This window comes from Brachyhypopomus gauderio, chromosome 20 (assembly GCF_052324685.1).
Source record: "Brachyhypopomus gauderio isolate BG-103 chromosome 20, BGAUD_0.2, whole genome shotgun sequence".
In the NCBI taxonomy this organism is placed as follows: domain Eukaryota; kingdom Metazoa; phylum Chordata; class Actinopteri; order Gymnotiformes; family Hypopomidae; genus Brachyhypopomus; species Brachyhypopomus gauderio.
In genome coordinates, this window is record NC_135230.1 from 1,568,350 (window position 1) to 1,595,137 (window position 26,788).

Sequence of the window (26,788 nt, forward strand, 5' to 3'; positions counted from 1 at the left end):
CTACACACTGGATTTAGTTTGCTAATCTGGCGTGTCTATTAATTCTGTCACTGGATTTAGTTTGCTAATCTGGCGTGTCTATTAATTCTGTCACTGGATTTAGTTTGCTAATCTGGCGTGTCTATTAATTCTGTCACTGGATTTAGTTTGCTAATCTGGCGTGTCTATTAATTCTGTCACTGGATTTAGTTTGCTAATCTGGCGTGTCTATTAATTCTGTCACTGGATTTAGTTTGCTATTCTGGCGTGTCTATTAATTCTGTCACTGGATCGCTAGTTGGCATCTCTGATCATAAACTAGCATTTATAGCACTCCTGTCTCTCGGCCATACACTATCTCTTTTATTTCTTTTCACAGTGTCAAAGTTGTTGACCCTCTCAGTTCCTTTACCCGTCTTCAGTGTTCCTCTCTCTCATCTGTCTCTGACCTTTCCTGCCCTACTTGACATCTTTTCTCTCTATTTCTGATATGTTGGAACAGATTGCCCCCTTAAAGACTAGACTGGTTCCCTCAGGTGGTTTCTCGCAATGTCCATGCATTAGCTTACCCGGATCACTTCTTAAATTACACTTACCCGGATCACTTCTTAAATTACACTTACCCGGATCACTTCTTAAATTATTGGGCAGTCCTAAACTTACCCGGATCACTTCTTAAATTAAACTTACCCGGATCACTTCTTAAATTATTGGGCAGTCCTAAATACTGCCCTCTCGTACTATATTTCATCTGATATTAATATTCCTGGAAACAAGGCCAAGATATATTTACTGGGGTTAAGACCAGGTTTTTTAATTAGTGGCTTGATGACTTTCAAGTTCAAATGAACTGGGAATGTAGCCCAGGCTCAGAGAATAGGCCAGGGTTTTTTCTTCTCCATCTGAGTCAATGGATCTACACCAGGGTTATTCAACTGGCGGCCAAATTCGGGAGAAAAATTACGTTCGCCACCCCCCCTGGTCAACAAATTACGTTCACCACCCCACCCCCCATCAACAATTAAGTATGGTGGTATAGGTCTGAAAACTGTCTGGCCCACAGGTCAGAGCTCTCTGCCAAATCTGACCCCCAGATAAATATAGTTAATTATGGTAAGCAAAGGTTCTAAATTGCTATGCAGTAATTCTTTAAGTAGATGGGTTGGTACGGCATCTAGTATGCATGTGGAGGGCTTAGCAGATTCCACCAATGAAATAAGCTCCTCACGACCACTTTGGGAGAATCACTCTAACAGGGCATCAGAGCTGACCAGACAGCTGTCAAGGTGCATTGGCATGTTGACAGGCTCCGAGATAGCAGCCTTCCATAATTTTATCAATCTTATCATTAAAGAATTTCATAAAATTGTTACTGCTGCACTCTAGTGGGATTAGTGAATTGATTTGTTCATGACTCCTCGTAAGGCTGGAAACAGGAGTCATGCAACTCCATACCATGACATAGAGGACTACGCGTTCGGTGTGCTCTCCTATAGTTAGGGTTAACGGCACCCCCCCTGAGGACAGTGACCTGCCGTCCACAGCGGCCACAGCCAACGGAGTGCTAAGCGGGACCAAAGGCACCCCGAGTACTTTAACCAGACCAGCGTCAATGAAATTACCAGCCGCCCCTGAGTCCACGAACGCAAGCAGCCTGTGTTCGGCTGAACCCCGTCATGACAGCGTGGCATGAAGGGTCAAACCGTTAGGATGGGGAGAACCCAAAGGGCCCCCCGAAGGCCTCCCGTCTACCGGCGAACCCCCCCCCCCCCCCCCCCCCCCCCCCCCCCCTTTTCCCTGTAGATTAGGGCATGTGGTGCGTTTGTGCCCCTCTGTGCCACAATACAGACACGGACCCTCCCGCATGCGTAACTCCCTTTCAAGCGGGTCTCATCGGGCCTGACCTATCTGCATGGGCTGCTCTTGGTGTTGATCTTGGTTCTCGCTACTATTGGCGAACGAGCCTACTGAGTGTGCGGCACTGGTGGCTTGAGACCGATGCCGCTGAGTACGCTCCTGCAGCCGGTTATCCAACCTGACCGTGAGGTCAATACATTCATCAAGGCTGTCAGGGGGTTCTCAAACGGCCAGCTCGTCTTTCAGGTTGTCGTTTAGGCCCTCCTGATAGACAGCCATCAGGGTTAGGGTTAGGGTTAGCCATCAGGGCTGTGGGTCCCCATTTACTCTGCTGCCAGCGTTCTGAACTCCAGGGAGTAGTCAGCCACAGATTGCCTGCCTTGGCGTAGCCGTAACAGGCGACTGCCCACTACCCCCCCCAGAGGCAGGATGATGGAATGCCTGCCGCATGGCCTCGGAGAAACGCTCAAAGGAAGCGCATACATCAGGCTGGTTCTCCCACACAGGGGTTGCCCACAACAACGCCTTCCCAGAGAGGAGAGCCATCATGTAGGCTACCTTGGCTCTCTCAGTGGGGAAGCGTGACGGCTGTTGTTCAAAAATAAGAGAACATTGTAGCAGAAAGCCTCTACACTCCTCCGGGTCTCCGGAGTAATGCTTAGGCGAACTCGCATACACCGCGGAGGTCGAACTAAACCCAAACAAAAAACCACTAAACTGAAACCTCCACCAAAACGCTCGCGGGAAAAGTGAAAAGGAAAACGTCTTCGTGAAAGGCAGCACGAAGGAAAAAACAACAGAAGAAAGATCAGAGAAAATACAGCGGGGGGGGGGGGGACTTGAGATGGAGCCAAAAGGGCGCAGAAGTGTAAACACTTGGAAAACAAGAGAGAGGGAGAGGGAGAGAGAGAGAGAGGGAGAGGGAGAGGGAGAGAGGGAGAGGGAGAGGGAGAGAGAGAGAGGGAGAGGGAGAGAGAGAGGGAGAGAGAGAGAGGGAGAGAGAGAGAGGGAGAGGGAGAGGGAGAGAGGCAAAAGACAACGGGAGAATACCAAGAGAAACGTTACCGGCTGGCTGCTCGGGAAAGAACAAACAACTCAGCGAAGATGAGAAGTCAACGGCCTCCCTAAGTAGGGAGCGAATCAGCTGATTCTCATCTTCGCTGATCACGTCTGTTAGATGTAGACCTTGAGCGCCCTCTGGTGGTCATAGGCGGGGCAGTGCTAAACTATTACAATGTCAGTCAAATTTGTGATGTTGCTGCTAATATTCGTTTGTCTGATAATAATAAAACTAGAAGTGCTGGGCACCAGTGGTGTGTAACAGTGTACCAGTGGTGTGTAACAATGTACCAGTGGTGTTTAACAGTGTACCAGTGGTGTGTAACAGTGTACCAGTGGTGTGTAACAGTGTACTTATAGGCATCACTGTCTCTCTCTCCTTATAGGCATTACTGTCTCTCTCCTTATAGGCATTACTGTCTCTCCTTATAGGCATTACTGTCTCTCTCCTTATAGGCATTACTGTCTCTCTCCTTATAGGCATTATTGTATCTCTCCTTATAGGCATTACTGTATCTCTCCTTATAGGCATTACTGTCTCTCCTTATAGGCATTACTGTCTCTCTCCTTATAGGCATTATTGTATCTCTCCTTATAGGCATTACTGTCTCTCCTTATAGGCATTACTGTCTCTCCTTATAGGCATTACTGTCTCTCTCCTTATAGGCATTACTGTCTCTCCTTATAGGCATTACTGTATCTCTCCTTATAGGCATTACTGTCTCTCTCCTTATAGGCATTACTGTCTCTCTCTCCTTATAGGCATTATTGTATCTCTCTCCTTATATGCATTATATTTGATTCCTTTTAATGTTTCTTTTTATTTATTCTGTAAATCACTTGAGTTGCATGTATGTATGAAAGGTGCTATAATAATAATAATTAAATTATTAATACTGTAACGTCCACCTTTAAAACGTTTCTCTCCACATTTCCACTCTATTATGTAATATCCTACTGCATTGGTGATTTGCCTCTGCCTGGTTGTCTTATGTCTGTTTTTAATGATTGTGAGTTTTTTCTTTGTTTTGTGGAACATAACCTTGAATATGAGAAAAGTGCGTGTATTAATACACACACACACACACACATATTCATGCATTCATATTTTCTGCTGTTTTAGGGTATTTCTGGCTTTAGTCTGAGCAACAGTCAGGTGGGAATTCTGGGTAATATGGTCTGCACACTAGACTCCTCCTACATCCAGAACTCTGACCCACTCATCATAGAGAACCTGAAGAACTGTGGAGACCTGACTGCCTCTCAGGTCACGGGTATACAGACACTGCTCTTCAGTGGCAAAACGCCCTACGGGTGAGACACATTGCTGTATGGATAATGCCAATGAGAAAAGAGGGTTTAAAGTTGTTTTAAAGGACATGATAGAACATTTACCGAAAAAGTGTACCATGAACTACTATGTTAGTGAAATGAAAAATATCTATGAATAATAGATTTTAATTTTCATATTAATTTTCATAAAAGTATAACCCTACTTGACCTTGATTAAAGATTTCTTCAGGAAAGCAAAACTATATGTAGACCTGATAGGACAACTTAAATAAATATTCCTGTCTAGTTTATGATTTGGCCCAGTATGTGGTGAATGGGTGAAGTTGTAGTAGTGTTTATGTGTAATGTGAATACTGGTGGTTGACCTCATGAACTTATTAGTGTTTATTAGTGTTTCAGCAGCATAGTGTTTTACCTAGAGTGTTCTTCTGTTCTCAGAAATCCCTCAACATGGAAACTACAGACTCTACAGCAGTTAGGCAACCTGCCCCTCCACTTCACACGAGGATTCTGGGCTCAGTTTCCCTCTGTATGTAACCTCTTCATTTCTTAAACATTGTAGGTGGTGTTGTACACTATTTATTTGTTCATTTTTGTACTTGCATGTTTTGTGTTCAATTTTGAAGACTGTGAAGAAGCCGTTTATGCAGTCATTCATGCCAGTCCTGAGGTCGGCGAATACCCCAGTAATAAAGCTACAAAGTTTATTTACTGAATGCAACTCAAACTTCAGATCCAGACGTGCTGCAGGTACAAACATGCACCCATGTCATAAAAACAGAGCAGGTCACAGGGTTAGATAACTTTAAATGTCCTCACAAATGTAGTGAAAACATACTTCTTGGTCTTCATTACAGACAAAAACAAAGTGGGCAGGGTTATGTTTATTTTGTAGTTAGTATAGCTACAGTACAAACAGCATTAAATATGTTCATCTTTTTTTCTCTGTCTGACAGGATGTACTGCAGGTGAAATCACAGAAGCAACCATTGCAGATCCATCGTTCCCTATCGGCTACGATTCCACACAGTTTGATCTCTGTCTGAATGTAACCATGCTAACAAGTAACGTGGCAGCTGTCACTCAGAAAGTGGTGGATATTGGCATGGAGAGGGTCATTCTGAACAAACTAAACCAGGTCAGCTATACTAACACCTCGATGATGAGTGTGTGTGTGTGTATGTGTGTGTGTTTCAGGTGTATCCATCGGGGCTTGGGGTGGCAGCATGTATTAAACTCTAAGGCGTATTTGTTTTTGATTGTGTGTGTGTGTGTCTGTGTGTATTGCAGGCATATCCCTCAGGCCTTGGGGACAGTGTGCTTCAGCTACTGGGCTCCACGTCTCGTGTGGCCAACGTCAGTGAGATCAACAGCTGGAAGATCACCACGATCGACACACTGTCCTCTTTAATGAACCCAACTTATGGGGCCTGGACTTCAGATCAGGTATCATTTAATTCAGTGAATCTGTGTGGAATAGATTGGCAACATGGAACTAAAACATGAAAATGTGTTAACAAATGATAATTGTTGGATGATATTTAATAGTTGATATACCCACATTTTTTAGATATTGTTTTCATGCTAAAGAAATAATGCGTACATTTGTGTTTGTGTGTGTGTGTGTGTGTGTAGAGTAATGCAGTGATTATGAATTATCTACGCGTGTCTGGCAACACTTTGGGAAGAGCTGAAATAAATGCCATCATGTCGAACATTTGTTCCTTGAATGCGACTGTACTCAGCAATATAAGTGCTAACAGCCTAAGGTAAGCAGACACACAAGCAGACACACAAGCAGACACACAAGCAGACACACATGCAGACACACATGCAGACACACAAGCAGACACACAAGCAGACACACAAGCAGACACACATGCAGGCACACAAGCAGACACACAAGCAGACACACATGCAGACACACATGCAGACACACATGCAGACACACAAGCAGGCACACATGCAGGCACACAAGCAGACACACAAGCAGACACACAAGCAGACACACAGAGACTTACATGCAGACATACAAGCAGACATACAAGCAGACACACATGCAGACACACATGCAGACACACAAGCAGACACACATGCAGACACACAGAGACTTACATGCAGACATACAAGCAGACACACATGCAGACACACATGCAGACACACAGAGACTTACATGCAGACACACAAGCAGACACACAAGCAGACACACAAGCAGACACACATGCAGACACACAAGCAGACACACATGCAGACACACATGCTGACACACATGCAGACACACAGAAACTTACATGCAGACACACATGCAGACACACATGCAGACACACAGAAACTTACATGCAGACACACATGCAGACACACAAGCAGACACACAGAAACTTACATGCAGACACACATGCAGACACACAGAAACTTACATGCAGACACACATGCAGACACACATGCAGACACACAGAAACGTACATGCAGACACACATGCAGACACACATGCAGACACACATGCAGACACACAGAAACGTACATGCAGACACACATGCAGACACACAGAAACTTACATGCAGACACACATGCAGACACACATGCAGACACACAGACTTACATGCATGCTCATTGAGGCACAGCTGGCTGTGTTCTCATTGGGTAGAAACTTGGGGAGGGGGTGGCCTTACAGAAGGGGGCAGGGCCAGTGGGTTGGTGTCTTACCTGATTAAAAAATCACACACTTAAATCGGTCAGATTTGACCCGAACACGACAAGAGGGTTAATAACAATCCTCACTTTAGTTCCTCACCTTTTAAAGTGTTATTTGTAAGAATTTCTGACAGGATGAATGTATGTGTAATGTAGAGTAACAGGGAACGAGTGTGCATAAAAGAAAAGATGCAGGGAATTAAACAAGAAATACAGCAGCTAACTGGAAATTAGCAGCACAGTTAACTTACAGTGATCATTAACTTACACTGATCATTAACTTACAATGATCATTACGTTACACTGATCATTAACTTACAATTATCATTACCTTACAATGATCATTAACTTACAATTATCATTACCTTACAATGATCATTAACTTACAATTATCATTAACTTACACTGATCATTAACTTACAATGATCATTACCTTACAATTATCATTAACTTACACTGATCATAAACTTACAATGATCATTACCTTACAATGATCATTAACATAGAATTATCATTAACTTACACTGATCATTAACATACAATTATCATTAACTTACACTGATCATTAACTTACAATTATCATTAACTTACACTGATCACTAACTTACAATTATCATTAACTTACACTGATCATTAACTTACAATTATCATTACCTTACAGTGATCATTAACTTACAATTATCATTACCTTACACTGATCATTAACTTACAATGATCATTACCTTACAATGATCATTAACTTACAGTGATCATTAACTTACACAGATCATTAACATACAATTATCATTAACTTACAGTGATCATTAACTTACAATTATCATTACCTTACAGTGATCATTAACTTACAATTATCATTAACTTACAATGATCATTAACTTACAATGATCATTACCTTACAATGATCATTAACTTACAGTGATCATTAACTTACACAGATCATTAACATACAATTATCATTAACTTACACTGATCATTAACTTACAATTATCATTAACTTACACAGATCATTAACATACAATTATCATTAACTTACACTGATCATTAACTTACAATTATCATTAACTTACAATGATCATTAACTTACAATTATCATTACCTTACACTTATAATTAACTTACAATTATCATTACCTTACAATGATCATTAACTTACAATTATCATTAACTTACACTGATCATTAACTTACAATTATCATTACCTTACAATGATCATTAACTTACAATTAACATTAACATAGAATTATCATTACCTTACGCTGATCATTAACATACAATTATCATTAACTTACACTGATCATTAACTGTATGACATGCAGGACCCTGTATGACATGCAGGACCTTGTATGACAGGATCCTGTATGACACCGTATGACACTTCAAGACACTACATGTTGTGACAGCTTTCCAATGGTGTACCGTAGAAAAATCTAATATAAGATCTCAGCATTCCACAGTGTTTCTCATGGCATCAAAGATGAATAAAGCACTATAAGAGAATGTGGTGTTCCCTCCCTTTAGGTAAAATACTCTCAGTCTCTTGCCATCTTGTTTTTTTCTGCAGACTTGCAAACCCCATGAATGTATCATCGTGCTCCATTGATCAGAAAACAGCTCTGTACAACATCGCTAACATCTCATTTAGCCCTGAACGCAGAAATGTCTCAGACTACTTCCTGCTCATCAGCTCTTACCTGGGTAAAACTCACACACACACACACACACACACACACACACACACACACACACACACACACACACACACACACTCATCAACTCTTACCTGGATATATCTAACACACACAAACATAAATACACACATAAACACACACACACGCAAACACAGGTAGGACTGATTTTTTTTTTTATTCCAATTTATCAGTGGCTCCAGAAGAATTTTCAGTCCCAAAATGAATTCACACCTGCATGTCTGTGTGTCTGTCTGTAGGTGGAGCTCCTCTGTCAGATATAATAACTCTTGCTGCTAAGAACATCAGCATGGATATAACCACCTTCATTAACCTGGACCCAAATGTGATCATGGTATGATATAAGGAAAGAATGAGAATGTAAAAACTATTTGTATTGACACATTTATTCTGTTTTTTTGGTATATTTTTTACATTTATGCTTTATCTTTGTGTGTGTGTGTGTGTGTGTGTGTGTGTGTGTGTCACTCAGAGTCTGAATGTGAGTACAGTTAGTAATCTACTGGGGTCAAATCTACCCACCCTGAAGATGTTTGAAAGCAACCCAGTGGTCCAATCCTGGGTGGGACTGCAGTATCAGTCTCTGCTGGACACCCTGGGCATCGGTCTGACAGGAGGAAAAACTTCCACCACACCTTCACCTACAAACACCTCCACCACAACCGTGTACATTAATGCCAGCATGACAACTGCCAATAGCACAGCAGGTACGACCATTTAAAACAACACAAATTGTATTTGAGCAATAAACAATATCCCACATTCATGTAAGTGCATATTTTTAAATTATTTCTGTAACAAGCACTGCATTACAGTTATTGCAATGATCAGTTTAACTAGTGTTATCACTGTAATGATTACCATAGTTCATAATGTCATTACTGTAATGATTACCTTAGTCTGTAATGTCATTACTGTGATGATTACCTTAATTAGTGTCATAATCCATAATGTCATTACTGTAATGATTACCACAGTTCATAATGTCATTACTGTAATTATTACCACAGTCCATAATGTCATTACTATAATGATTACCATAATCCATAATGTCATTACTGTAATTATTACCAAAGTCCATAATGTCATTATTGTAATGATTACCATAGTCCATAATGTCATTACTGTGATGATTACCATAGTCCATAATTTCTGTAATGTAGGGACTAATGCGTAAGGTAAACAGAAACGATGTGTGTGTGTGTTTCAGGATATGCAGCAGTGCACCGTGATGCAGGACCGTGGTGTCTCTCTCTGATTGTAGGACTCCTGATGGTCACTTTTCATGTAGTGCAATAACCATCAAACACTGCAAATACACACCAACCACTGTAAACACAGTCTGCTAACAAATTATTAGTTAAAGTGATTATTGATTTTACACTTTTATATATCTACACTGAAACATGTCATATATAATATCGTATATAATAATCATGCCATGGCCTCTCACTATGTTCCTGTCTTAATGTTTTTACATTGCACTCTAAATTAACTTAAAATAATTGTGTCTAAAATAACTTAAAACAGTTGCTACACATTATAATTACAATTATAATCTAAATATTACTGGCTTGTTTATATTTCTGCAATCAAAAATAATAGCTAAATAAATACTAATAAGGAGAAATTTATACATAATAGTGATTTAGCATCTGTGTTGTATTCATTTATATATTGTACAAATTGATATTATTATTAGTGTTATTGATCTGCAATACTTGGATTGTGACAATTTTCTGATTTCTTTTTAAATTAATTATACTAAGAATAAAATCTGTCAAATCATTAACAAAATAACATTAAATTCTCATTCATGGTCAATAAAATTTAAATATTATATCTGGGTTTTTTGTATGTATCTCCTTGTTTCTCCAAGATACTTTGTATATTATTATATTGTAGCAAATCTGCATTAATGTTCGTGTTTATTAACGGTTGAGAATGCTCCGTTGTGTTTAGGGCATAAACAAGCATGTGATTGGGGAAAAACATAGGGGGGCTGGGCTGCGTTTAGCTCGGACCAGGCTTGCTAGCATTATCAACCAACTAGATGACCGCACAGCAGGGCGAGACTAACGCACTGCGTATTAAAGAGGAGGCGATGGACGGCGAGTACGCTGGTGCTTCCTGGCTTGGGATGAGCTCTGAGCGTGCTTCAGAGCATGTGAGACAGACAGCCAAGAGGCTAGCTGCCGATGCTGGGTTTTGCTCGGTGAAGGAGGAGGACCGCGCATGCGTGAAACCTCACGGCGACGCACGACCTAAGGTAAACGTAGATGGCAACCAGCTCCAACTGAAAATGCCAAAATATTCTGGTAGAGCGGACTGGGAGGCTTTCCATGCCCAATTTGAACGGCTAGCAAGGGCTGCGGGCTGGTCAGAGGACATGAAATCACTTCAGCTGGCTCTGTGCCTTACTGATGAAGCCCTAACATGCTTGCTATTGCTAAGCCCAGCTAAAAGGGATGACTATGGGGCTTTAGTGGGGGCTCTGGAATGGCGTTTCGGACAGTGTAACCAGCCTGGTGTTCTGTGCTCAGGGCTGGCAAGCCTGCAGAGGCTGAATGGAGAGCCTCTTTGTGCACTGGCCAATGACATTGAAACCCTAACTAGGAGGGCATATGCGCACATGGCTGCTGACGTGCAAAACGAGCTGGCCAGAGACCAGTTCATCCGTGCCATAACTCCTAGAGAGTTACGTATACAGACGCAACTGGCCCATCCTCGCATGCTGCAGGAGGCACTGGAGCTGGCCCTAGAGAGAGAGGCGGAGGGAGCAGCTGCAGACAGCTGCCACGCTGGCGCTGGCCCCATTGTGAGGACTGTGATCCAAGAGAGCTCAGGCCAAGAGAAACCGGCGTGGGCTGCTGAGTTAACGGAACTGATCCGTGCAGTGTGGCTGCAGTCACCATGCGGTGGCTTCAGCGTGCAGTGCACTAGGCAAGTTGGTGGGCAGGGAAACGACACGGGGTCTGTATAAATGGGACTCCGCAGACCCCTGCCTCTGTGTCCCACCTGCCTCTGCTGGATGAAGCCCAACAGGCGTCGGGGATCTCAACTCCACCCCGAGGGAGATGACATCGCGGAATCTGCACGGGTCATGGGCTGGACGCACACGGGAAATTTCTGCCATGTCCCCATCACCCTGGCAGACACCCCATGTGTGGCACTGGTCGACACGGGCTCTACTGCTACTTTGATGTGACCTGATTTGGTCCCAGTTGAAACACGGTTGGAGCCTACTGTAGTAAAACTTCGGACAGTGACTGGTGAGCTAGCCCTGATGCTTGGAAAAGGGGTGGTCACTGTTCGGGTGGGGGTAATGTCAGTGAATGCCATGCATATTAGAACTAGACTTTCTTCGGGCTACCCGCTGTGTTTTGGACCTGGGAGAGAACACACTGACTTTTCCAAGGGGTCCCACCGTCGAAATGGTATGCCCCACACAGACCCCATGACTTCACCCAACCACCACGAGAGCATCAGATGTTTCAGATCTCCCTTTAGCCCCCATTTCATCCCCAACCTCCCTGCCTCCCGCACCCCAGTCTCCAGCTAGATAGGCTGGCAGCAGTAAGGGAGATATGGGAGCAGAATTGTGATAACTTGGAACCCCAGCAGCAAATGGAGTGGGAAGTACTGTGGGAGTTCAAAGACATTTTTGCGTTAACGGAGGGGGAAGTGGGCCTGACACACCTGTTGCAGCATGAAATTGACACGGGAGACGCAAGGCCCATCAAAACGCGCCCTCGCCGTCTTCCCCTCGTCCATCAGGCAGCCGCTGACGACGCGATCGATCAGATGCTAAGGACTGGGATCATTGAGCCCTCTGACAGTCCCTGGGCCTCGGGGGTTGTCATGGTCAACAAGAAAAAGAGCCCAAAAATTAGGTTTTGTGTGGACTACAGACCTTTGAATAGCGTCACAAAAAAGGATTCGTACCCGCTGCCCCGCATTGACGAGTCACTGGACTTGGAGTCTGGCTCGTCCTGGTTCTCCTCTTTGGATCTACGCAGCGGGTACCGGCAGGTGCCCCTAAGCCCTGACACTAAACCAAAGACTGCTTTCTGCACTGAGAGAGGGCTATGGCAATTTCGCGTGCTCAGTTTCAGCTTGTGCAATGCCCCAGCCACTTTTGAACGGCTGATGGAAAAGGTCCTGGCTAAAATGCCACGGCAAGAGTGCCTAGTATACCTAGATTACATTCTTGTCCACAGGAGCTCCTTCATGACCGCCTTGGTGTCCCTGCGGCAGACCCTACAAAAGATAGCAGCAGCAGGTCTGAAGCTCCACCCAGACAAGTGGCGTTATGCAGAGAGAACTGGAATTTCTGGGCCACAGGATTGGAGGAGAGGGCATAAGCACTATGGAGGAGAAGGTGCAATCTAAGGGAGCTAAAAAGCTTCATTGGCCTAGCATCCTATTACAGACGGTTTGTGCGTGGCTTTTCTTGCATAGCTGCACCCCTGTTCCGCCTGCAGCGTAAGGGCAGTGATTTTGTCTGGACACGAGTGTGAACAGACTTTCAGCTGTTTGAAGAGGTGCTATTGTGTCACACGCAGAGAGCTCCTCGCTATTGTAAGAACAATAAACCACTTCAGGTACTATCTCTGCGGCCTACCGTTCACTGTCCGGACTGATCACGCAGCTCTCCAGTGGTTAATGTCCTTCAAGGAGCCGGAGGGGCAGATTATATATATATAAAAGTCCTCGGATGTACACGACTCGCATAGGTCACGCTTTTCAACTTCAAAGGTGACAGATTTTCATGCCTGTTTAAATCCCATAGTGTTTTGCAAACAGGTTTGGCGGCAAACCAGCAGGGTATTTAGGTGACTGGCGCGTGCGCGAACAATCAGGTCACGTCATATCACTGCTAGCAATATATAGATAAATCTAATTTAAGGAATTTTAGGAGAAAGGCCTGTACATAACACAAATTCAAAAATGTCTAGGCAGTTTGATGAGCGTTCGAAAATTTAATACCTCGTCAGATGAAGTTTATTACTTTTTAATACTTTTTAATGACCTTAACTTTGGCCAACTGAATTTACTACCTTTTAATACTTTTTACAACCCCACGGACACCCTGAGCTATAGGTTTTTGAGAGTTCAGTTCGGAAGTGTTACGGTGGGTCAGCCCAGACACCACCAGAGGGCGCGTGCACACACACCTCCCTCCACACACACGCCCACTCTAGTGCTGTGCACGCCCTCTCACTCCTGGGGCCTCATTTATAAAGCGTGCGTACGCAAAAAAACGGGTCTGAAATGTGCGCACGCAACATCTTACGCAAAAACTGTGATTTATAAAAAAGTATGTGGCGTAAAAACGTGCGTAGTTTTAAGCAAACTCTAGAGCTGCCGTAAACCTGTAAAACGGAGAGAGAGATAGAGAGAGTGGGGAAATAGTGACATCATCTGGTTAAATAGAGAATTGCAAGTAAATGCGCAAACCATCCTCAGGCATCAGTTAATCCCGAATAGATCAAGATTAAGAACAGAATGATTAACAAAGATTAACAAACACATATTAATTAATTATTAATTAATTTGCAGTCATTATTTTTTGTCTGTATGTTTAAGGTTTTAGTGCATGCTGTATCTTATTCGACTTTATTTGTAGTACTATTTTATTCTAGCTGGTTTTATTTCACTGCATTTTATTTAATTAAAGTTAATTTAATTCTACATATTGTTTTATTTTGCACTTTTAAAAGGGTACTTAATAAAACGTATTTTATTATCATCATCATCATCATGACGACAGCAAATGGAACTAATAATAAAGCAATAAAGATATAGTAAAGGGAAATTGTTTGTTAATATTTTGAGATAATTAACAGCTGTAACTATTTGCAGTAAATCACAGCTATATAAATAGACAAGATCGACTGATGCGCTGTCTGTCATAATGGCTTTTTTGGCATTACTCGAAGACCTAGCGAGCTGCCAAATAAGGCGACAATGTATTTTTCGAGATCATGAAGATTTTTTTGCAAACGATGATGACTGGTTATTGAGCCGATTTAGGTTTCCAAGAGCAATTCTCTTGACACTGTGTGCTGAGTTGGGTCCAGATTTGGAGAGACCAACACTATGAAATCGAGCAATACCTGTCCATTTACAGGTGTTAACAACCCTTGGATTCCTGGCAACTAGTGGTGGGACTTTAACGCGTTAATTTCGATTAATTAATTACAGGAGAATTAACGCACTAAAAAAATTAACGCATTTTAACGCATTTAACGGACGAGACACTTTTGCACCGTGGAATGTTTCTCAGTGCGCGAGTTCCGGGCATACAGATTATGGACACACAATAAGATGATCATGATGGAGATGACTGAAGAGGCTACGCTGGTGGATGGGAAATTTAAATATAAGAAACTTTCAGATGGAAGTACAAACAAAAATAGTGTTATTTACACTTTATGTAGGAAGGAGTTCGCTTATCACAGGAGCACTTCCACCCTTCGTTACCACCTCAACGCAAAACATGTTGCGGCTAAAGCTGGGCGTACACTGTGATATTTTAAATTGTGTACTCAGCTCCAGCTCAAACTGTACGACTAAATCGCAGGGAGAGTCGGCTCGTGGAGCTGCTTCAACAGTGCGATACTCTCACGAGGAGCGATTTGAATTTCAAACATGTTTGATGTTCTTGCGACGCTGCGATTTCTGATCGGGAGTTGGTTGTGAGGTGTGAATCGTTCCTCGTTTACCTGTGTAAACTATACGATGCACGACACGCGATTGAGCCGAAACGAGTGAAAAATCGGCTGAAAATGGGCCAAAAATCGCACAGTGTACGCCCAGCTTAACGCGCAGGTCAGTAATGATAACTTAGCTGCTAAATGTATTCCTAGTACGATAGGGTGACCAAACGTCCGTAATTCACATCCTGTGAGGAAACGTCCTGGTTTTTAAATGACCTTCATTGGACCATTAAGACTGGATTAAACTTTCGCGAATGGCCGTAGCGCGTGACTCCGCACGCGTTTATACATGATGCGTCACATTATTTGTGTTGTCCGCTCCCTGTGGTCGAAGATAAAGACTTACAAGAAGCGCTGCGAATTGCGTCAACTGATGCAAGTTACGAACTACCGTCCAGGGGTGAGTTTCCCAAAACGTTCTTAGCGCCAAGTACTTCTTAACCTCGTACGTAAGAACGAGGTGACGAAGTACTTGGCACTAAGAACGTTTTGGGAAACTCACCCCAGAAAGACAATGTCGAAGAAAATCCAGCAGCTGTATGATGAGGAAAGAATTAAAACAGGTTATTGTGAAGAGTGCCACAAATGTGGCTCTGACTGAGGATCACTGGACCTCTGTTAGCAACAAGAATGATCTTGGTGTGACAGCTCACATTATAGATGATGAATCTATAGATGATGAAGATCCAGTCATTTGCTTTGAGCATGCAGAAAACCACTTCTAGGCACTATGAAGATGCCTATGGCAGAGGCCTGGCAAATTAAAGAAAGTCTACCATCTAAAATGGTATTAAAAAACATCTTCTGATTTACTTCAATTCTTCCAATATCCTGAGCAAAACTCCCTAAATTAAACAACATTTTTGGTCAGAATTTCCAATGTTCTGAACTGTTTTCTGCACACTACACATATATTGGTCTTCGTAGTAGACTGGTGGAAAAATAAACAAGATGTTGAAGTTTATGATTATGTTCATTGATTCATTCATCATTCAAACTTAAATTAATATTTCTCATGTTAAATACTGAAATGCGATTAAAATGCGATTAATTTCGATTAATTAATTACAAAGCTTCCGATTAATTCGATTAATTTTTTTAATCGCGTCCCACCCCTACTGGCAACTGGTTGCTTTCAGAGGGAATTAGCCGACAGGTTGGGGATATCTCAACCATCCTTAAGCTCCATGATGTCAGGCGTATTATCTGGCATAATAAACCTGACAGGTTGGTACATCAGGTTTCCTTACACTTTGAGTGAACAGGCTGACATTAAAGTGCAATTCGCAGCAGTGGCCGGTTTCCCAAATGTAATCGGAGCAATTGACTGCACTCATGTTGCCATAAGAGCACCAAGCCAGAATGAAGCTGCTTTCATCAACAGAAAGCAAATTCATTCTATAAAGGTACAGGTCATATGCGATGCTACAATGACCTTAACCAATGTAGTTGCTCGATGGCCTGGTTCTACTCATGACTCATTTATTCTGAGGAACAGCAGTGTAGGAACCCGTCTTGAAAATGGAGCTGTACGGGATGGTTGGCTTCTTGGTAAGTTTAAAATGTATTATTATTATTTTAATTTAAGCAGTTGCCCTAGCAGTAAATGCAACATTATCTCTGATTAATTTCTTTAGGTGATAGTGGCTACCTGCTCAAGCGCTGGCTCCTCACTCCATTTCCAAACCCACAGAGCACAGAGGAGAGACGCTACAATGACGTGCACACTCTGACACGCTCTGTTGTAGAACGCACCATCGGGCTGCTAAAAGGCCGATGGCGCTGTTTAGATGCATCAGGTGGGAGACTGCTTTACAACCCGGATAGTGAGAGCATGTGCCGTGCTACACAACATGGCACAGCAGAATGGTCTCCCCCTGATAATGACCGACCAACAAGCAAAAGACCCTGAACCAGACCCACATGTTTACCCACCTGACGCACGTAATATTCAAGCAGTCAGACTGCGCGAGGACGTGATGCGTCGATTATAAATAATTGGAGAGAAACGCAAAGGTATTTTTTAACAAGTTCTTGCCACGTTGTGGGGGGGCCCCCTGCCGGTCGCTCCCCGTTTACAGCGGCAGCGGCCCTGTTTTTGATCACGTGATGTTCGTCCCTCAGGTGGGCGGGACCCGTGATCCGTCTCACCTGAGGGTCGTTTGTTTGTCTATATATGTCTTGTCTTTGTACCAGTTGACTGCTGGTTATTATTTCCTTCATTTGGAACAATGCACGGGTTTTTTGTTTGCACACTTTCTATTAAACCATCCTATTTCCCTGAGACTTGGCGTGATCGCTTCCTTTTTAGTTGCTCACCCTGCCCGTCACAGTTCTTTTAATGTACTTGACATTTCAGACAGTATCCCCTTAATCTCTTTAAGCTCATTTGTTAAATTGTCAATTGCTGTAATTGTGTTTATTTGTGTTTGTAAAACAGCCTCAGTCAGAACACGACCTCCGCTTAAAGCACGTGGTGCACCGCTGGAGGCAACCGGGGCACCGGAGACACCGTTGGGGCCGGGTTGGCAGTCTTCAGCTGAATGACTGCTGTCCACTCCCACAGTCCTCTCTAAAAACAGTGATGGTTAAATAATTTAATAAACCATTCTAGGAAAAAAAGTCTGATTATTGCGTCTTTATTAAAAATATGTACGATTATGGATAATTTGTTTTTACCTGGTTCACCAGTGATGGGTTCATCAGCCAAGTCTGTATCGCCCTCCTTTTCAGTCACCACGCCACTTAACAGGGGTTCCCCAATTAAACATGCCATCCTCTCATGAAAAGGAGATGGAGAAAGTGTGGCCTTTCCCCCACCAGTAGCACTTGCACTCTTCCTGTGCAAAGAAATCCGTTTCTTTGCATCTACTTTCAAGTCCGACCATTTCTTTTTTACTTCTGCAACGGTAGGCTTGTAGAGCTTACATTGTTAACAGCTGCAGCCACATGTTGCCACTCAACAAACTTGCGTTTGTTTGTCACTCCACTACTAAGGCTCCCAAACAACACATTTTTCCTTGCCTCGACCTCTGAAACAAGGACTTCCACTTCACATTCTCCAAATTTTCGTTTTTTCGTCTTTTTCTCATCCATTATTCCGCTTCAAAAAGAATGGGGCAAGCTGCCATTTAAATATTTATAAGTGATTTGCATTGACCATTTATGGGTAAAAGTGGGCGGGGTGGAGGCGGAACGTGCGGCTGATTCAGCTGCGCTCAGTTTGAAGATGGTTGTGATTTATAAAGAGGAAACAACGTGCGGGTGTGCGTACGCAGGGTTTTATAAATCAGATTTTTTTTGTGCGCACGCAATTTCCTGGTTTTGAGCGCTTGTACATTTTCACTCCAGATTCCACGCAAAGTTTTATAAATGAGGCCCCAGGTCACTCCCTCACTCCCAGTCCCGACTGACACCTGTCATTAATCAAACTAGGGCTCTTTATATTCTCACAGGTCGCGACGTCCAGTGCTGCGCATACTTCCTGCACCCCCCGCCTCGCTCCGTGAGACAGACTGCTGCATCACTGTTCCTGACCGACGTCGTTCTACTGCCTTACTTATCTTCAGTTATCCTTTGTTATCAAGTTGTTTCTCTACTGCCAAGTGGCCTGAGTTTTTTGGTTTCCTTATGGAGAATAAACCTTTCGATACTCTGCCTCTGCCTCCTGCTGCCTCCATCCCCGCGTCACAGGAAGCTATAGCTGAAGCCCGATAGTTTTGTTAGCTTGATAGCTAATAATATTTAATATAATATTTGTAAGTTTACTTAATAAAGTGTCGACTGCAACGCCTTTCTGTCCGTCCTTTCAATGCGTCTAGTGAGGGGCTACAATATAATTGTCACGGTGACAGCTCCGGACCCTTCCCTGTGGGCGTGTCATGACGTCGTCTGCGTGCTGTTATGTCCATGTTTGTACTTCCGTGGGTGTGGGTTGTTTGTGAGCGTGTTCGTTTGTTACACCTGTGCCTTGTCTCGAGGTCACATGGGTCTGTGTAACTCACCTATTTAATGTGCGTTCGCGCAGTGTCGTGTGCTCGTCTTTGTCTAAGTTTCATGCCAGTGTGAGTGTCACATTGTTGTGCTTGCGCCTCCGCAGTGAAGCTGCGTCTTTATTGTCAAAGTAAAGTTCGTGTTTGCACCTATCTGCTACGTGTCGTGTCCGTTCCTCCGCACGTCACAGAAAGACGAGCCCAAGATAAAGAGGTATGCCTGGATACGCCACCCGGGCGCCTAAAGGGAAGAGAAAGAGCCGTCGCCACCACGGCTCTTCCCCGGTCCGTCACCACGAAGCCCCAGTCTCCGAGCAGGAGATGATGAGGAACCCGTTGTGCGCGTACATGCTCTGCGCGGCTCGGGAAGCGGAGGACGCGGAGATGGCAGAACACCTACGTCAATCCGCGGTCCGCATGTGGAGGGACCAGAACCTCGCCGCGTCCCTAGAGCCCCCGCACCGGGCGGTGAGAGGTGGCAGGAACAAACCCCCACACGCGTCTTCTCCCGTGCCAGTGCCCGAGAGCGCAGAGCAGGGAGAGGATAGCGCACTGCTCTCGGTCTTCCCCGAGGAAGAAGAGACCGATGAGCCGTTTTGGGTGGGCATGGGCGCCTTTTCCCTCACCCCTCCCGAGGAGGAAGAGTCCTATCCCCCCTCAATGTGTTCGAAGAGCACGGTGGATTACGGAGGTGAGGAGGACAGTCTCCCACCGTCGGAGGGCGAGACGGAGGGGACGGACTCCGAGGAGGAGGAGTATTCCCCGTCAGTGTGCTCACGGAGCACGGTCTACTACGGGGAGGAAGACGTCAGTGCTCCGCCATCTGAGAGTGAGGCGACAGAGGTGGACTCAGGGGCAGAGGGGTACTCCCCGTCGGTTTGCTCGGAGAGCACCGTTCGCTACGGGGGGGATGACGTCAGTCCCCTTCCCTCCGACTACGGCGAGGAGAGCGAGGGGGAGAGCCCTCCGTCGGTGTGTTCGCTCCCGACAGTATACAAGGGAGGCGGGAGCGGACCGGACAGTTCGATCGCATCGGAGAGTGGGGATTCCTGCGAGGAGGAGCCCATGGAACACTCCCGATGCGAGACCCCCGCTCGGTCCATGGACTGGAGCGTGGCCGAGGAGGAGGAGCCGGAGATGGACACCACCCCCGATACCGGCTCCAGAGGGGGCTGGCCTGGCAGCGGAGGGGGCCGCGGACCCAGGGGGTGGGTCGCCGCGGGCCCCGCCGGTTTCGCTGCATCCAAACGGGCCGCAAGCCGCGCTGCACCTCGCGCGCCCGCCAGAGGGACCGCCCCCAAGCGGTCGGCCAGTCACGCTGCCCTTCGAGCGCCCGCCAGAGGGACTGCCCCCAAGCGGTCGGACAGTCACGCTGCACCTCGAGCGCCCGCCAGAGGGACTGCCCCAAAGCGGTCGACCAGTCGCGCTCCACCCAGCGCGTCCGCTGGCCGTGCGGCACCTGGCGGTGAGCAGGCGCAACAGGCGGGAGGAGCACCGCCTGCTGCAGCGTCTCCAGCCCCCGGAGCCTTCGCGCCGCTACCGGCGTTGCCTCAGGCGGGAAGCCTGGCTTCGGGGCTGAATGTTTGTGTTCCGGTGTTTCTGTCTGTCCCCTTGTGTCTCCCTAACCCACTGTTCCCTTTTGTGCCATTGGTGTTTCATGTTCCAGTGTGTGTGTTTGTCAGCGTGCCATTGTTTAATGTTTTCTCCCCTGTCTTCCCAGGGAGGGTGTGCTAGAGCTGTTCGCGGCGGTTCCCGCCATCGGGGGTGACTGCTCTCGGAGGCTCACGATCCCGGCGGCTCCGGACCTGCCCCGTCGGTGTTGGTTCGGGGCTTCCCGGCTACGCGGGACGCTCCGGGAGTAGCGAGCCCCTGGCGGAGGGTTCTGTCACGGTGACAGCTCCGGACCCTTCCCTGTGGGCGTGTCATGATGTCGTCTGCGTGCTGTTATGTCCATGTTTGTACTTCCGTGGGTGTGGGTTGTTTGTGAGCGTGTTCGTTTGTTACACCTGTGCCTTGTCTCGAGGTCACATGGGTCTGTGTAACTCACCTATTTAATGTGCGTTCGCGCAGTGTCGTGTGCTCGTCTTTGTCTAAGTTTCATGCCAGTGTGAGTGTCACATTGTTGTGCTTGCGCCTCCGCAGTGAAGCTGCGTCTTTATTGTCAAAGTAAAGTTCGTGTTTGCACCTATCTGCTACGTGTCGTGTCCGTTCCTCCGCACGTCACAATAATTTAATGAGAAGTAAGTTCTTTTTGATTTCTTTCCAGGATTATTTATTGTTTTCCATGTAAAACAGAACAAAAACCTATCCGCTCAAAAAAGACAAAGCAAAAAGAGAGAAAAAGACACAAAAAGATAGATAGATAGATACTTTATCCCAGAGGGAAATTCCTAAAAATACAATAAATAAATAAAATACAGAAATTAAAAAAACATACAAAAATGCAATTTATAATAAATGAAAAACTACAGTAAAATAGATAGACACCAATTACACAGGAATAACAAAAGATTGTAAGTACCTCACATATGTAAATAAAGGTTCCCATATTTTCTTATATGTGCTCAACGATCCCTTCAAGGTGTACCTGATTTTCTCCATTTTGGCACTTCTCAGTATTTCCGTAATCCACTGAGAGTGAGAAGGTGGAGTGGAAGACTTCCACGTCAGTAAACTCAAACGCCTAGCCAAAAGAATAGTGAAAGCTATAAAATCTGCTTTATACCTTGGGAGGAATATATCTGTAGGGGGGGACACCGAAGAGAGCAGTGATTGCATTCAGGTCAAGGGGGGTCATGATACAAACAGATATAGAGTTAAAGATTTCAGACCAATAATTATTCAAAGATGGGCATAACCAAAATATGTGTACATGAGTGGCTGGGGCTTGGTGACATTGTTCACATGTAGAATCGACATCATAAATTTTAGACAATCCAACTTTAGTTAAATTAATTCGATGTACAATTTTAACACTGAATCAGCCTGTGCCTTGCACAAATAGATGAAGCATGAACGCAGCATAAAATAACTTCCCATGTCTCAGGTCTAATCTCGTTCCCCACTTCCGTCTCCCACTGTGTTTTAATAGCAAGCAGTGTTGTGAGACACAAAGAATGGATTAAATTATATAATATTGAAATGACCCCTCTGGTTGTTGATAAGGGGGTCACAAAACTGTCCATAGATGTAGTATTTGGGAGATTAGGAAACATGGGATTTACACTGCGAGCAAAACTGTGAATTTGAAGGTATCTAAAGAAGTCATGTCTGGGCAGAGAATATCTGTCAGATAGCTGCTGAAAAGATGCAAAAATATTATCAATATATAAATCTCTCAGATTGTTCATGCCAAGAGCAGACCACGAACCAAACGTACCATCCATCAAAGATGGACTAAAAGATGGGTTTAATGCTATAGGGGTCAGAGAAGAAAAAGTTTTCAAGTTAAAGTGGCGTCTGAACTGGTTCCATATTCTATATATATAATATATATATTATATATAATATTATATATATATATTATATTATTATATAATATTATATATATATATATATAAGTGTTGACTTAACAATGATATTATCCAAATTAGGTGTAGAAAAGGAACTTAAGAGGGTATGAATAAGGGAAGTTAATGAGGCAGGTCTAGAGGTGGAAGTCTCCAGATTTATCCACGATGGACAACGTAAAGATTTCTCCAGTTGAATCCAGTTTTGTAAGATTCTGAGGTTAGCTGCCCAGTAATTGTTATGTATGAACCTAGAGATGTCCTACCAATACTTACCACCAGAGGGCAGACCGCCACTAGGGCATAGGGATTCTGAATGTAACCATAACAACCAATACAATTAATAAAAAACTAGTGAGTGATCCAGCAAGTTGTCCTCCGTTTCTCTGTGTGTCGAGTAATAATGTTTACTTAGTTACACTATAAGGGAGCAACATAACATAAATTGGCGACGAGTTGTGTATTTCGGAATAGTTTTCATCGACTGACAGTGAACGTTTAGTCAGCCTTGAGTGAGTTTTAGACCGGAATGAACACCCGTGTGTGTGGATAGCTAATGTGCTAATCAACTAAGAGCCAACCGTCAACGGATGCTTCGAGAACAGCTGGTGCTACGTCAACGGATTCAACGACATCTAGGGCTTCAGGTTCATTTACAGTACAAGTACTTACAGAAAGATTTATGATGGCTGGAATATATGGACATATGGATGTTTTTGATGAGTCTGGTGAGCAATGGGCAACGTATATTGAACGTTTTGAGCATTATGTGGTGGCTAATGACATTCCTGAGGCTAAGAAGGTTTCAATACTCTTCAGTGTTATGGGACCTAAAACGTATGGACTGCTTCGTAGTTTAGTAGCTCCCATGGCGCCTGGCACTAAGACTTACGAACAGGTTGTGACTGTGCTTAAAGATCACTTCACGCCGAAACCGCTTGTTATAGCCGAAAGGTTCAGATTCCACAAGCGTAACCAGGGGGAAGGAGAAACGGTAGCGCAGTATGTAGCAGTGCTCAAAAAGCTATCAGAACACTGCGAGTTCGGAGCTCACTTAGAGGACGCTCTGAGAGACAGATTTGTTTGCGGATTAAAGTGCGAAGCTGTGCAGAAACGCCTTCTGACTGAGGATAAGCTCACGTTCAAGAAAGCAGTGGAACATGCAGTGTCAGCAGAAACAGCAGCACGCGATGTACAGCAGTTAAGTAATTCCCTGAAAGTGAACGCTGTGTTTTCGCAAGGTGAAAAATGCCGCCGCTGTGGGAAGGGAAATCATAGTGATGAGGACTGCTGGTACAAAGATCGCGAGTGTCACCAGTGTGGGAGGAAGGGTCACACGAAACGAATGTGCAGGAGTAAATCAAAATGTAGTCACGAAAGAGAACGTAAACACAAAGAGGGAAAGCCTGAACAGAAAAGCCATACACACAAACGCAGCATGAAAGATAGGAAGAAAAAGATTCATCAGGTCGAGGCGAATGAAATTGAAAGTGAAGGGACGAAATCGGATAGTGACAGTGATTTGGGACTGTATGCAGTGTCTCAGAAAGGGAAATATTCACGCATATCAGTAGTGCCAAAAGTCAATGGAAAAAAAATGGAGATGGAATTGGATACAGGGGCGGCAGTGTCATTAATTCCGTTTGAACTGTACAAACGAAAGCTGCACAAACTTCCTCTGCAACCTACTGATGTCATGCTAAAGACCTACACAGGAGAGGCTTTGGCACCAGAAGGAGTCATTAAAGTGCAAGTGGCATTGGACAAGCAACAGGCTGTCTTGCCACTGTATGTGGTGAAGGTGGATGCTCCACCATTGTTTGGCAGGGAGTGGCTGAGAGCCATTCAACTGAATTGGAGAGACTTAAAGACTGTACATGTAATTGAGCACACACAGACAGACAGCTTAGAGACCGTGTTAAAGAGACACTCTGCTGTTTTCTCCGATCAGTTAGGCACCATGAAGGGAGTGAAAGCCCGGCTTACTCTCAGACCAAACAGTGTCCCCAAATTCTGCCCACCACGCAACGTGCCATATGCTCTCCGACCGCGAGTGGAAGCCGAGCTGAAACGCCTCACAGAGCTTGGCGTCATCTCACCTGTGGCGCATAGTGACTGGGCGACACCAGTGGTGCCTGTGAACAAGAAGGACGGCACCGTGAGACTCTGCGGGGATTTCAAAGTCACCCTCAACCCAGCTCTCTGCATCGACAAGTACCCAATTCCACGTATTGAGGACTTGTTTGCTTCCCTCGCTGGAGGTCAACACTTCAGTAAGCTGGATCTTTCCAATGCATATCTGCAGATGGAAGTAGAAGAGAGCTCCAAGAAGTTGCTGACCATCTCAACACAGAAAGGACTCTTTTGTTTCAATCGTTTGCCGTTTGGTGTAGCGTCATCGCCCGCCTTGTTCCAGAAGGCTATGGACCAGGTACTCCTTGGGCTGTCACACACTCACTGCTCCTTGGACGACATACTTATCAGTGGTCCTGACGAGCAGACACACCTGAAAACCCTGGATGCAGTACTCAGTAGGCTAGAGGAATATGGCTTACACCTCAAGCAAGAGAAATGTCTCTTCTTCCAGGAGTCCGTGGAATACCTGGGCCACATCATCGACGCTGCTGGGCTCCACAAGTCACCGGAGAAGGTACGCGCCATCATAGACGCACCCGCACCAGGCGATGTGAGTCAACTGCGATCTTTCCTAGGAATGCTTAACTACTATGGACGCTTCCTCCCTGACCTGGCCACTGTGCTTAAGCCGTTGAACGAACTGCTGAACAAAGAAAGAAAATGGCAGTGGACGCCAGCATGTGCATCAGCGTTCCAGAAAGCTAAAGCACTCCTGGTGGCACAAGAGGTGCTCACACACTACAACCCTGAGCTGCCTCTCTGCCTTGCTTGCGACGCTTCACCCTATGGGGTCGGAGCTGTTCTCTCTCATGTCATGCCGGATGGTGAAGAAAAACCCATCGCCTATGCATCCAGAACGCTCAGCAAAGCAGAACAAAACTACGCTCAGATCGAGAGGGAGGCATTAGCGATAGTCTTTGGAGTACGGAAGTTCCACCAGTATCTTTACGGCAATACATTCACTCTGCTCACTGACCATCGCCCACTCACAACCATCCTCAGTCCAGTGAAAAGCACACCATCCATGGCTACAGCTCGCATGCAACGCTGGGCGCTCCTGCTCTCCGCTCACAATTACAACATTGAGTACAAGAAAGGGGCCCTACATGCCAACGCTGATGGACTGTCGAGGTTACCGCTCCCTCATGCCCCCAGTGAGAAACAAGGTGCAGTGGAGTTGTTCTATACGTCACAATTGGACACTTTGCCAGTCAGCAACGCTGAGATCAAGCGTCATACCATGTCTGACTCCACCCTGTCCCGTGTCATGGAAATGGTCACCACTGGCCGTTTTCCCACTACAAAGGACGCAGGAGACGAACTATTACACTACCTCCAGCGCCGCCATGAGCTCACTGTGCAGCACGGATGCCTCATGTGGGGTTTGAGAGTGATTGTGCCACCCAGACTGCGCCCCCGTGTGCTGACAGAGCTACACTCAGCACACCCAGGTGTAGTGAGGATGAAGAGCTTAGCCCGCAGCTACGTCTGGTGGCCTGGCATCGACTCCCAGATCGAACACCAAGCAAAGTCATGCCACTCATGTCAACGAGTACAGAAAGACCCTGGTCTAGCACCCTTACACCCGTGGATGTGGCCATCCAGTCCCTGGGAACGGATACATGTGGACTTTGCTGGTCCATTTGAAGGGCACATGTACCTGGTCGTAGTGGACGCACACTCCAAATGGCCCGAGGTACACATCATGGATAGCACCACATCCAGCAAAACCATCTCAGTGCTTAGGGGACTTTTTAGTCGCTATGGCATTCCACACAGCCTTGTAAGCGACAACGGCCCTCAGTTCTGCTCGGAAGAATTCAGCACGTTTCTGAAAGCCAATGG

At 45.1% G+C, this 26,788-nt stretch overlaps 1 protein-coding gene across 1 annotated transcript in view; it reads left to right on the forward strand.

Annotated features, from left to right (window-relative positions):
• Positions 1 to 10,431, forward strand: part of LOC143484077 (uncharacterized) — a 39,614-nt gene extending 29,183 nt beyond the window's left edge. Inside the window, exons 19-28 of the mRNA XM_076982573.1 lie at positions 4,019 to 4,209; positions 4,627 to 4,717; positions 4,815 to 4,938; positions 5,145 to 5,326; positions 5,479 to 5,634; positions 5,824 to 5,957; positions 8,440 to 8,573; positions 8,824 to 8,918; positions 9,057 to 9,291; positions 9,795 to 10,431. Of these exons, the coding sequence (XP_076838688.1) occupies positions 4,019 to 4,209; positions 4,627 to 4,717; positions 4,815 to 4,938; positions 5,145 to 5,326; positions 5,479 to 5,634; positions 5,824 to 5,957; positions 8,440 to 8,573; positions 8,824 to 8,918; positions 9,057 to 9,291; positions 9,795 to 9,883 (1,431 nt within the window). The 3' untranslated portion in view covers positions 9,884 to 10,431. The remainder of the gene's footprint in view (positions 1 to 4,018; positions 4,210 to 4,626; positions 4,718 to 4,814; positions 4,939 to 5,144; positions 5,327 to 5,478; positions 5,635 to 5,823; positions 5,958 to 8,439; positions 8,574 to 8,823; positions 8,919 to 9,056; positions 9,292 to 9,794) is intronic.
• Positions 10,432 to 26,788: the final 16,357 nt, after the last annotated feature.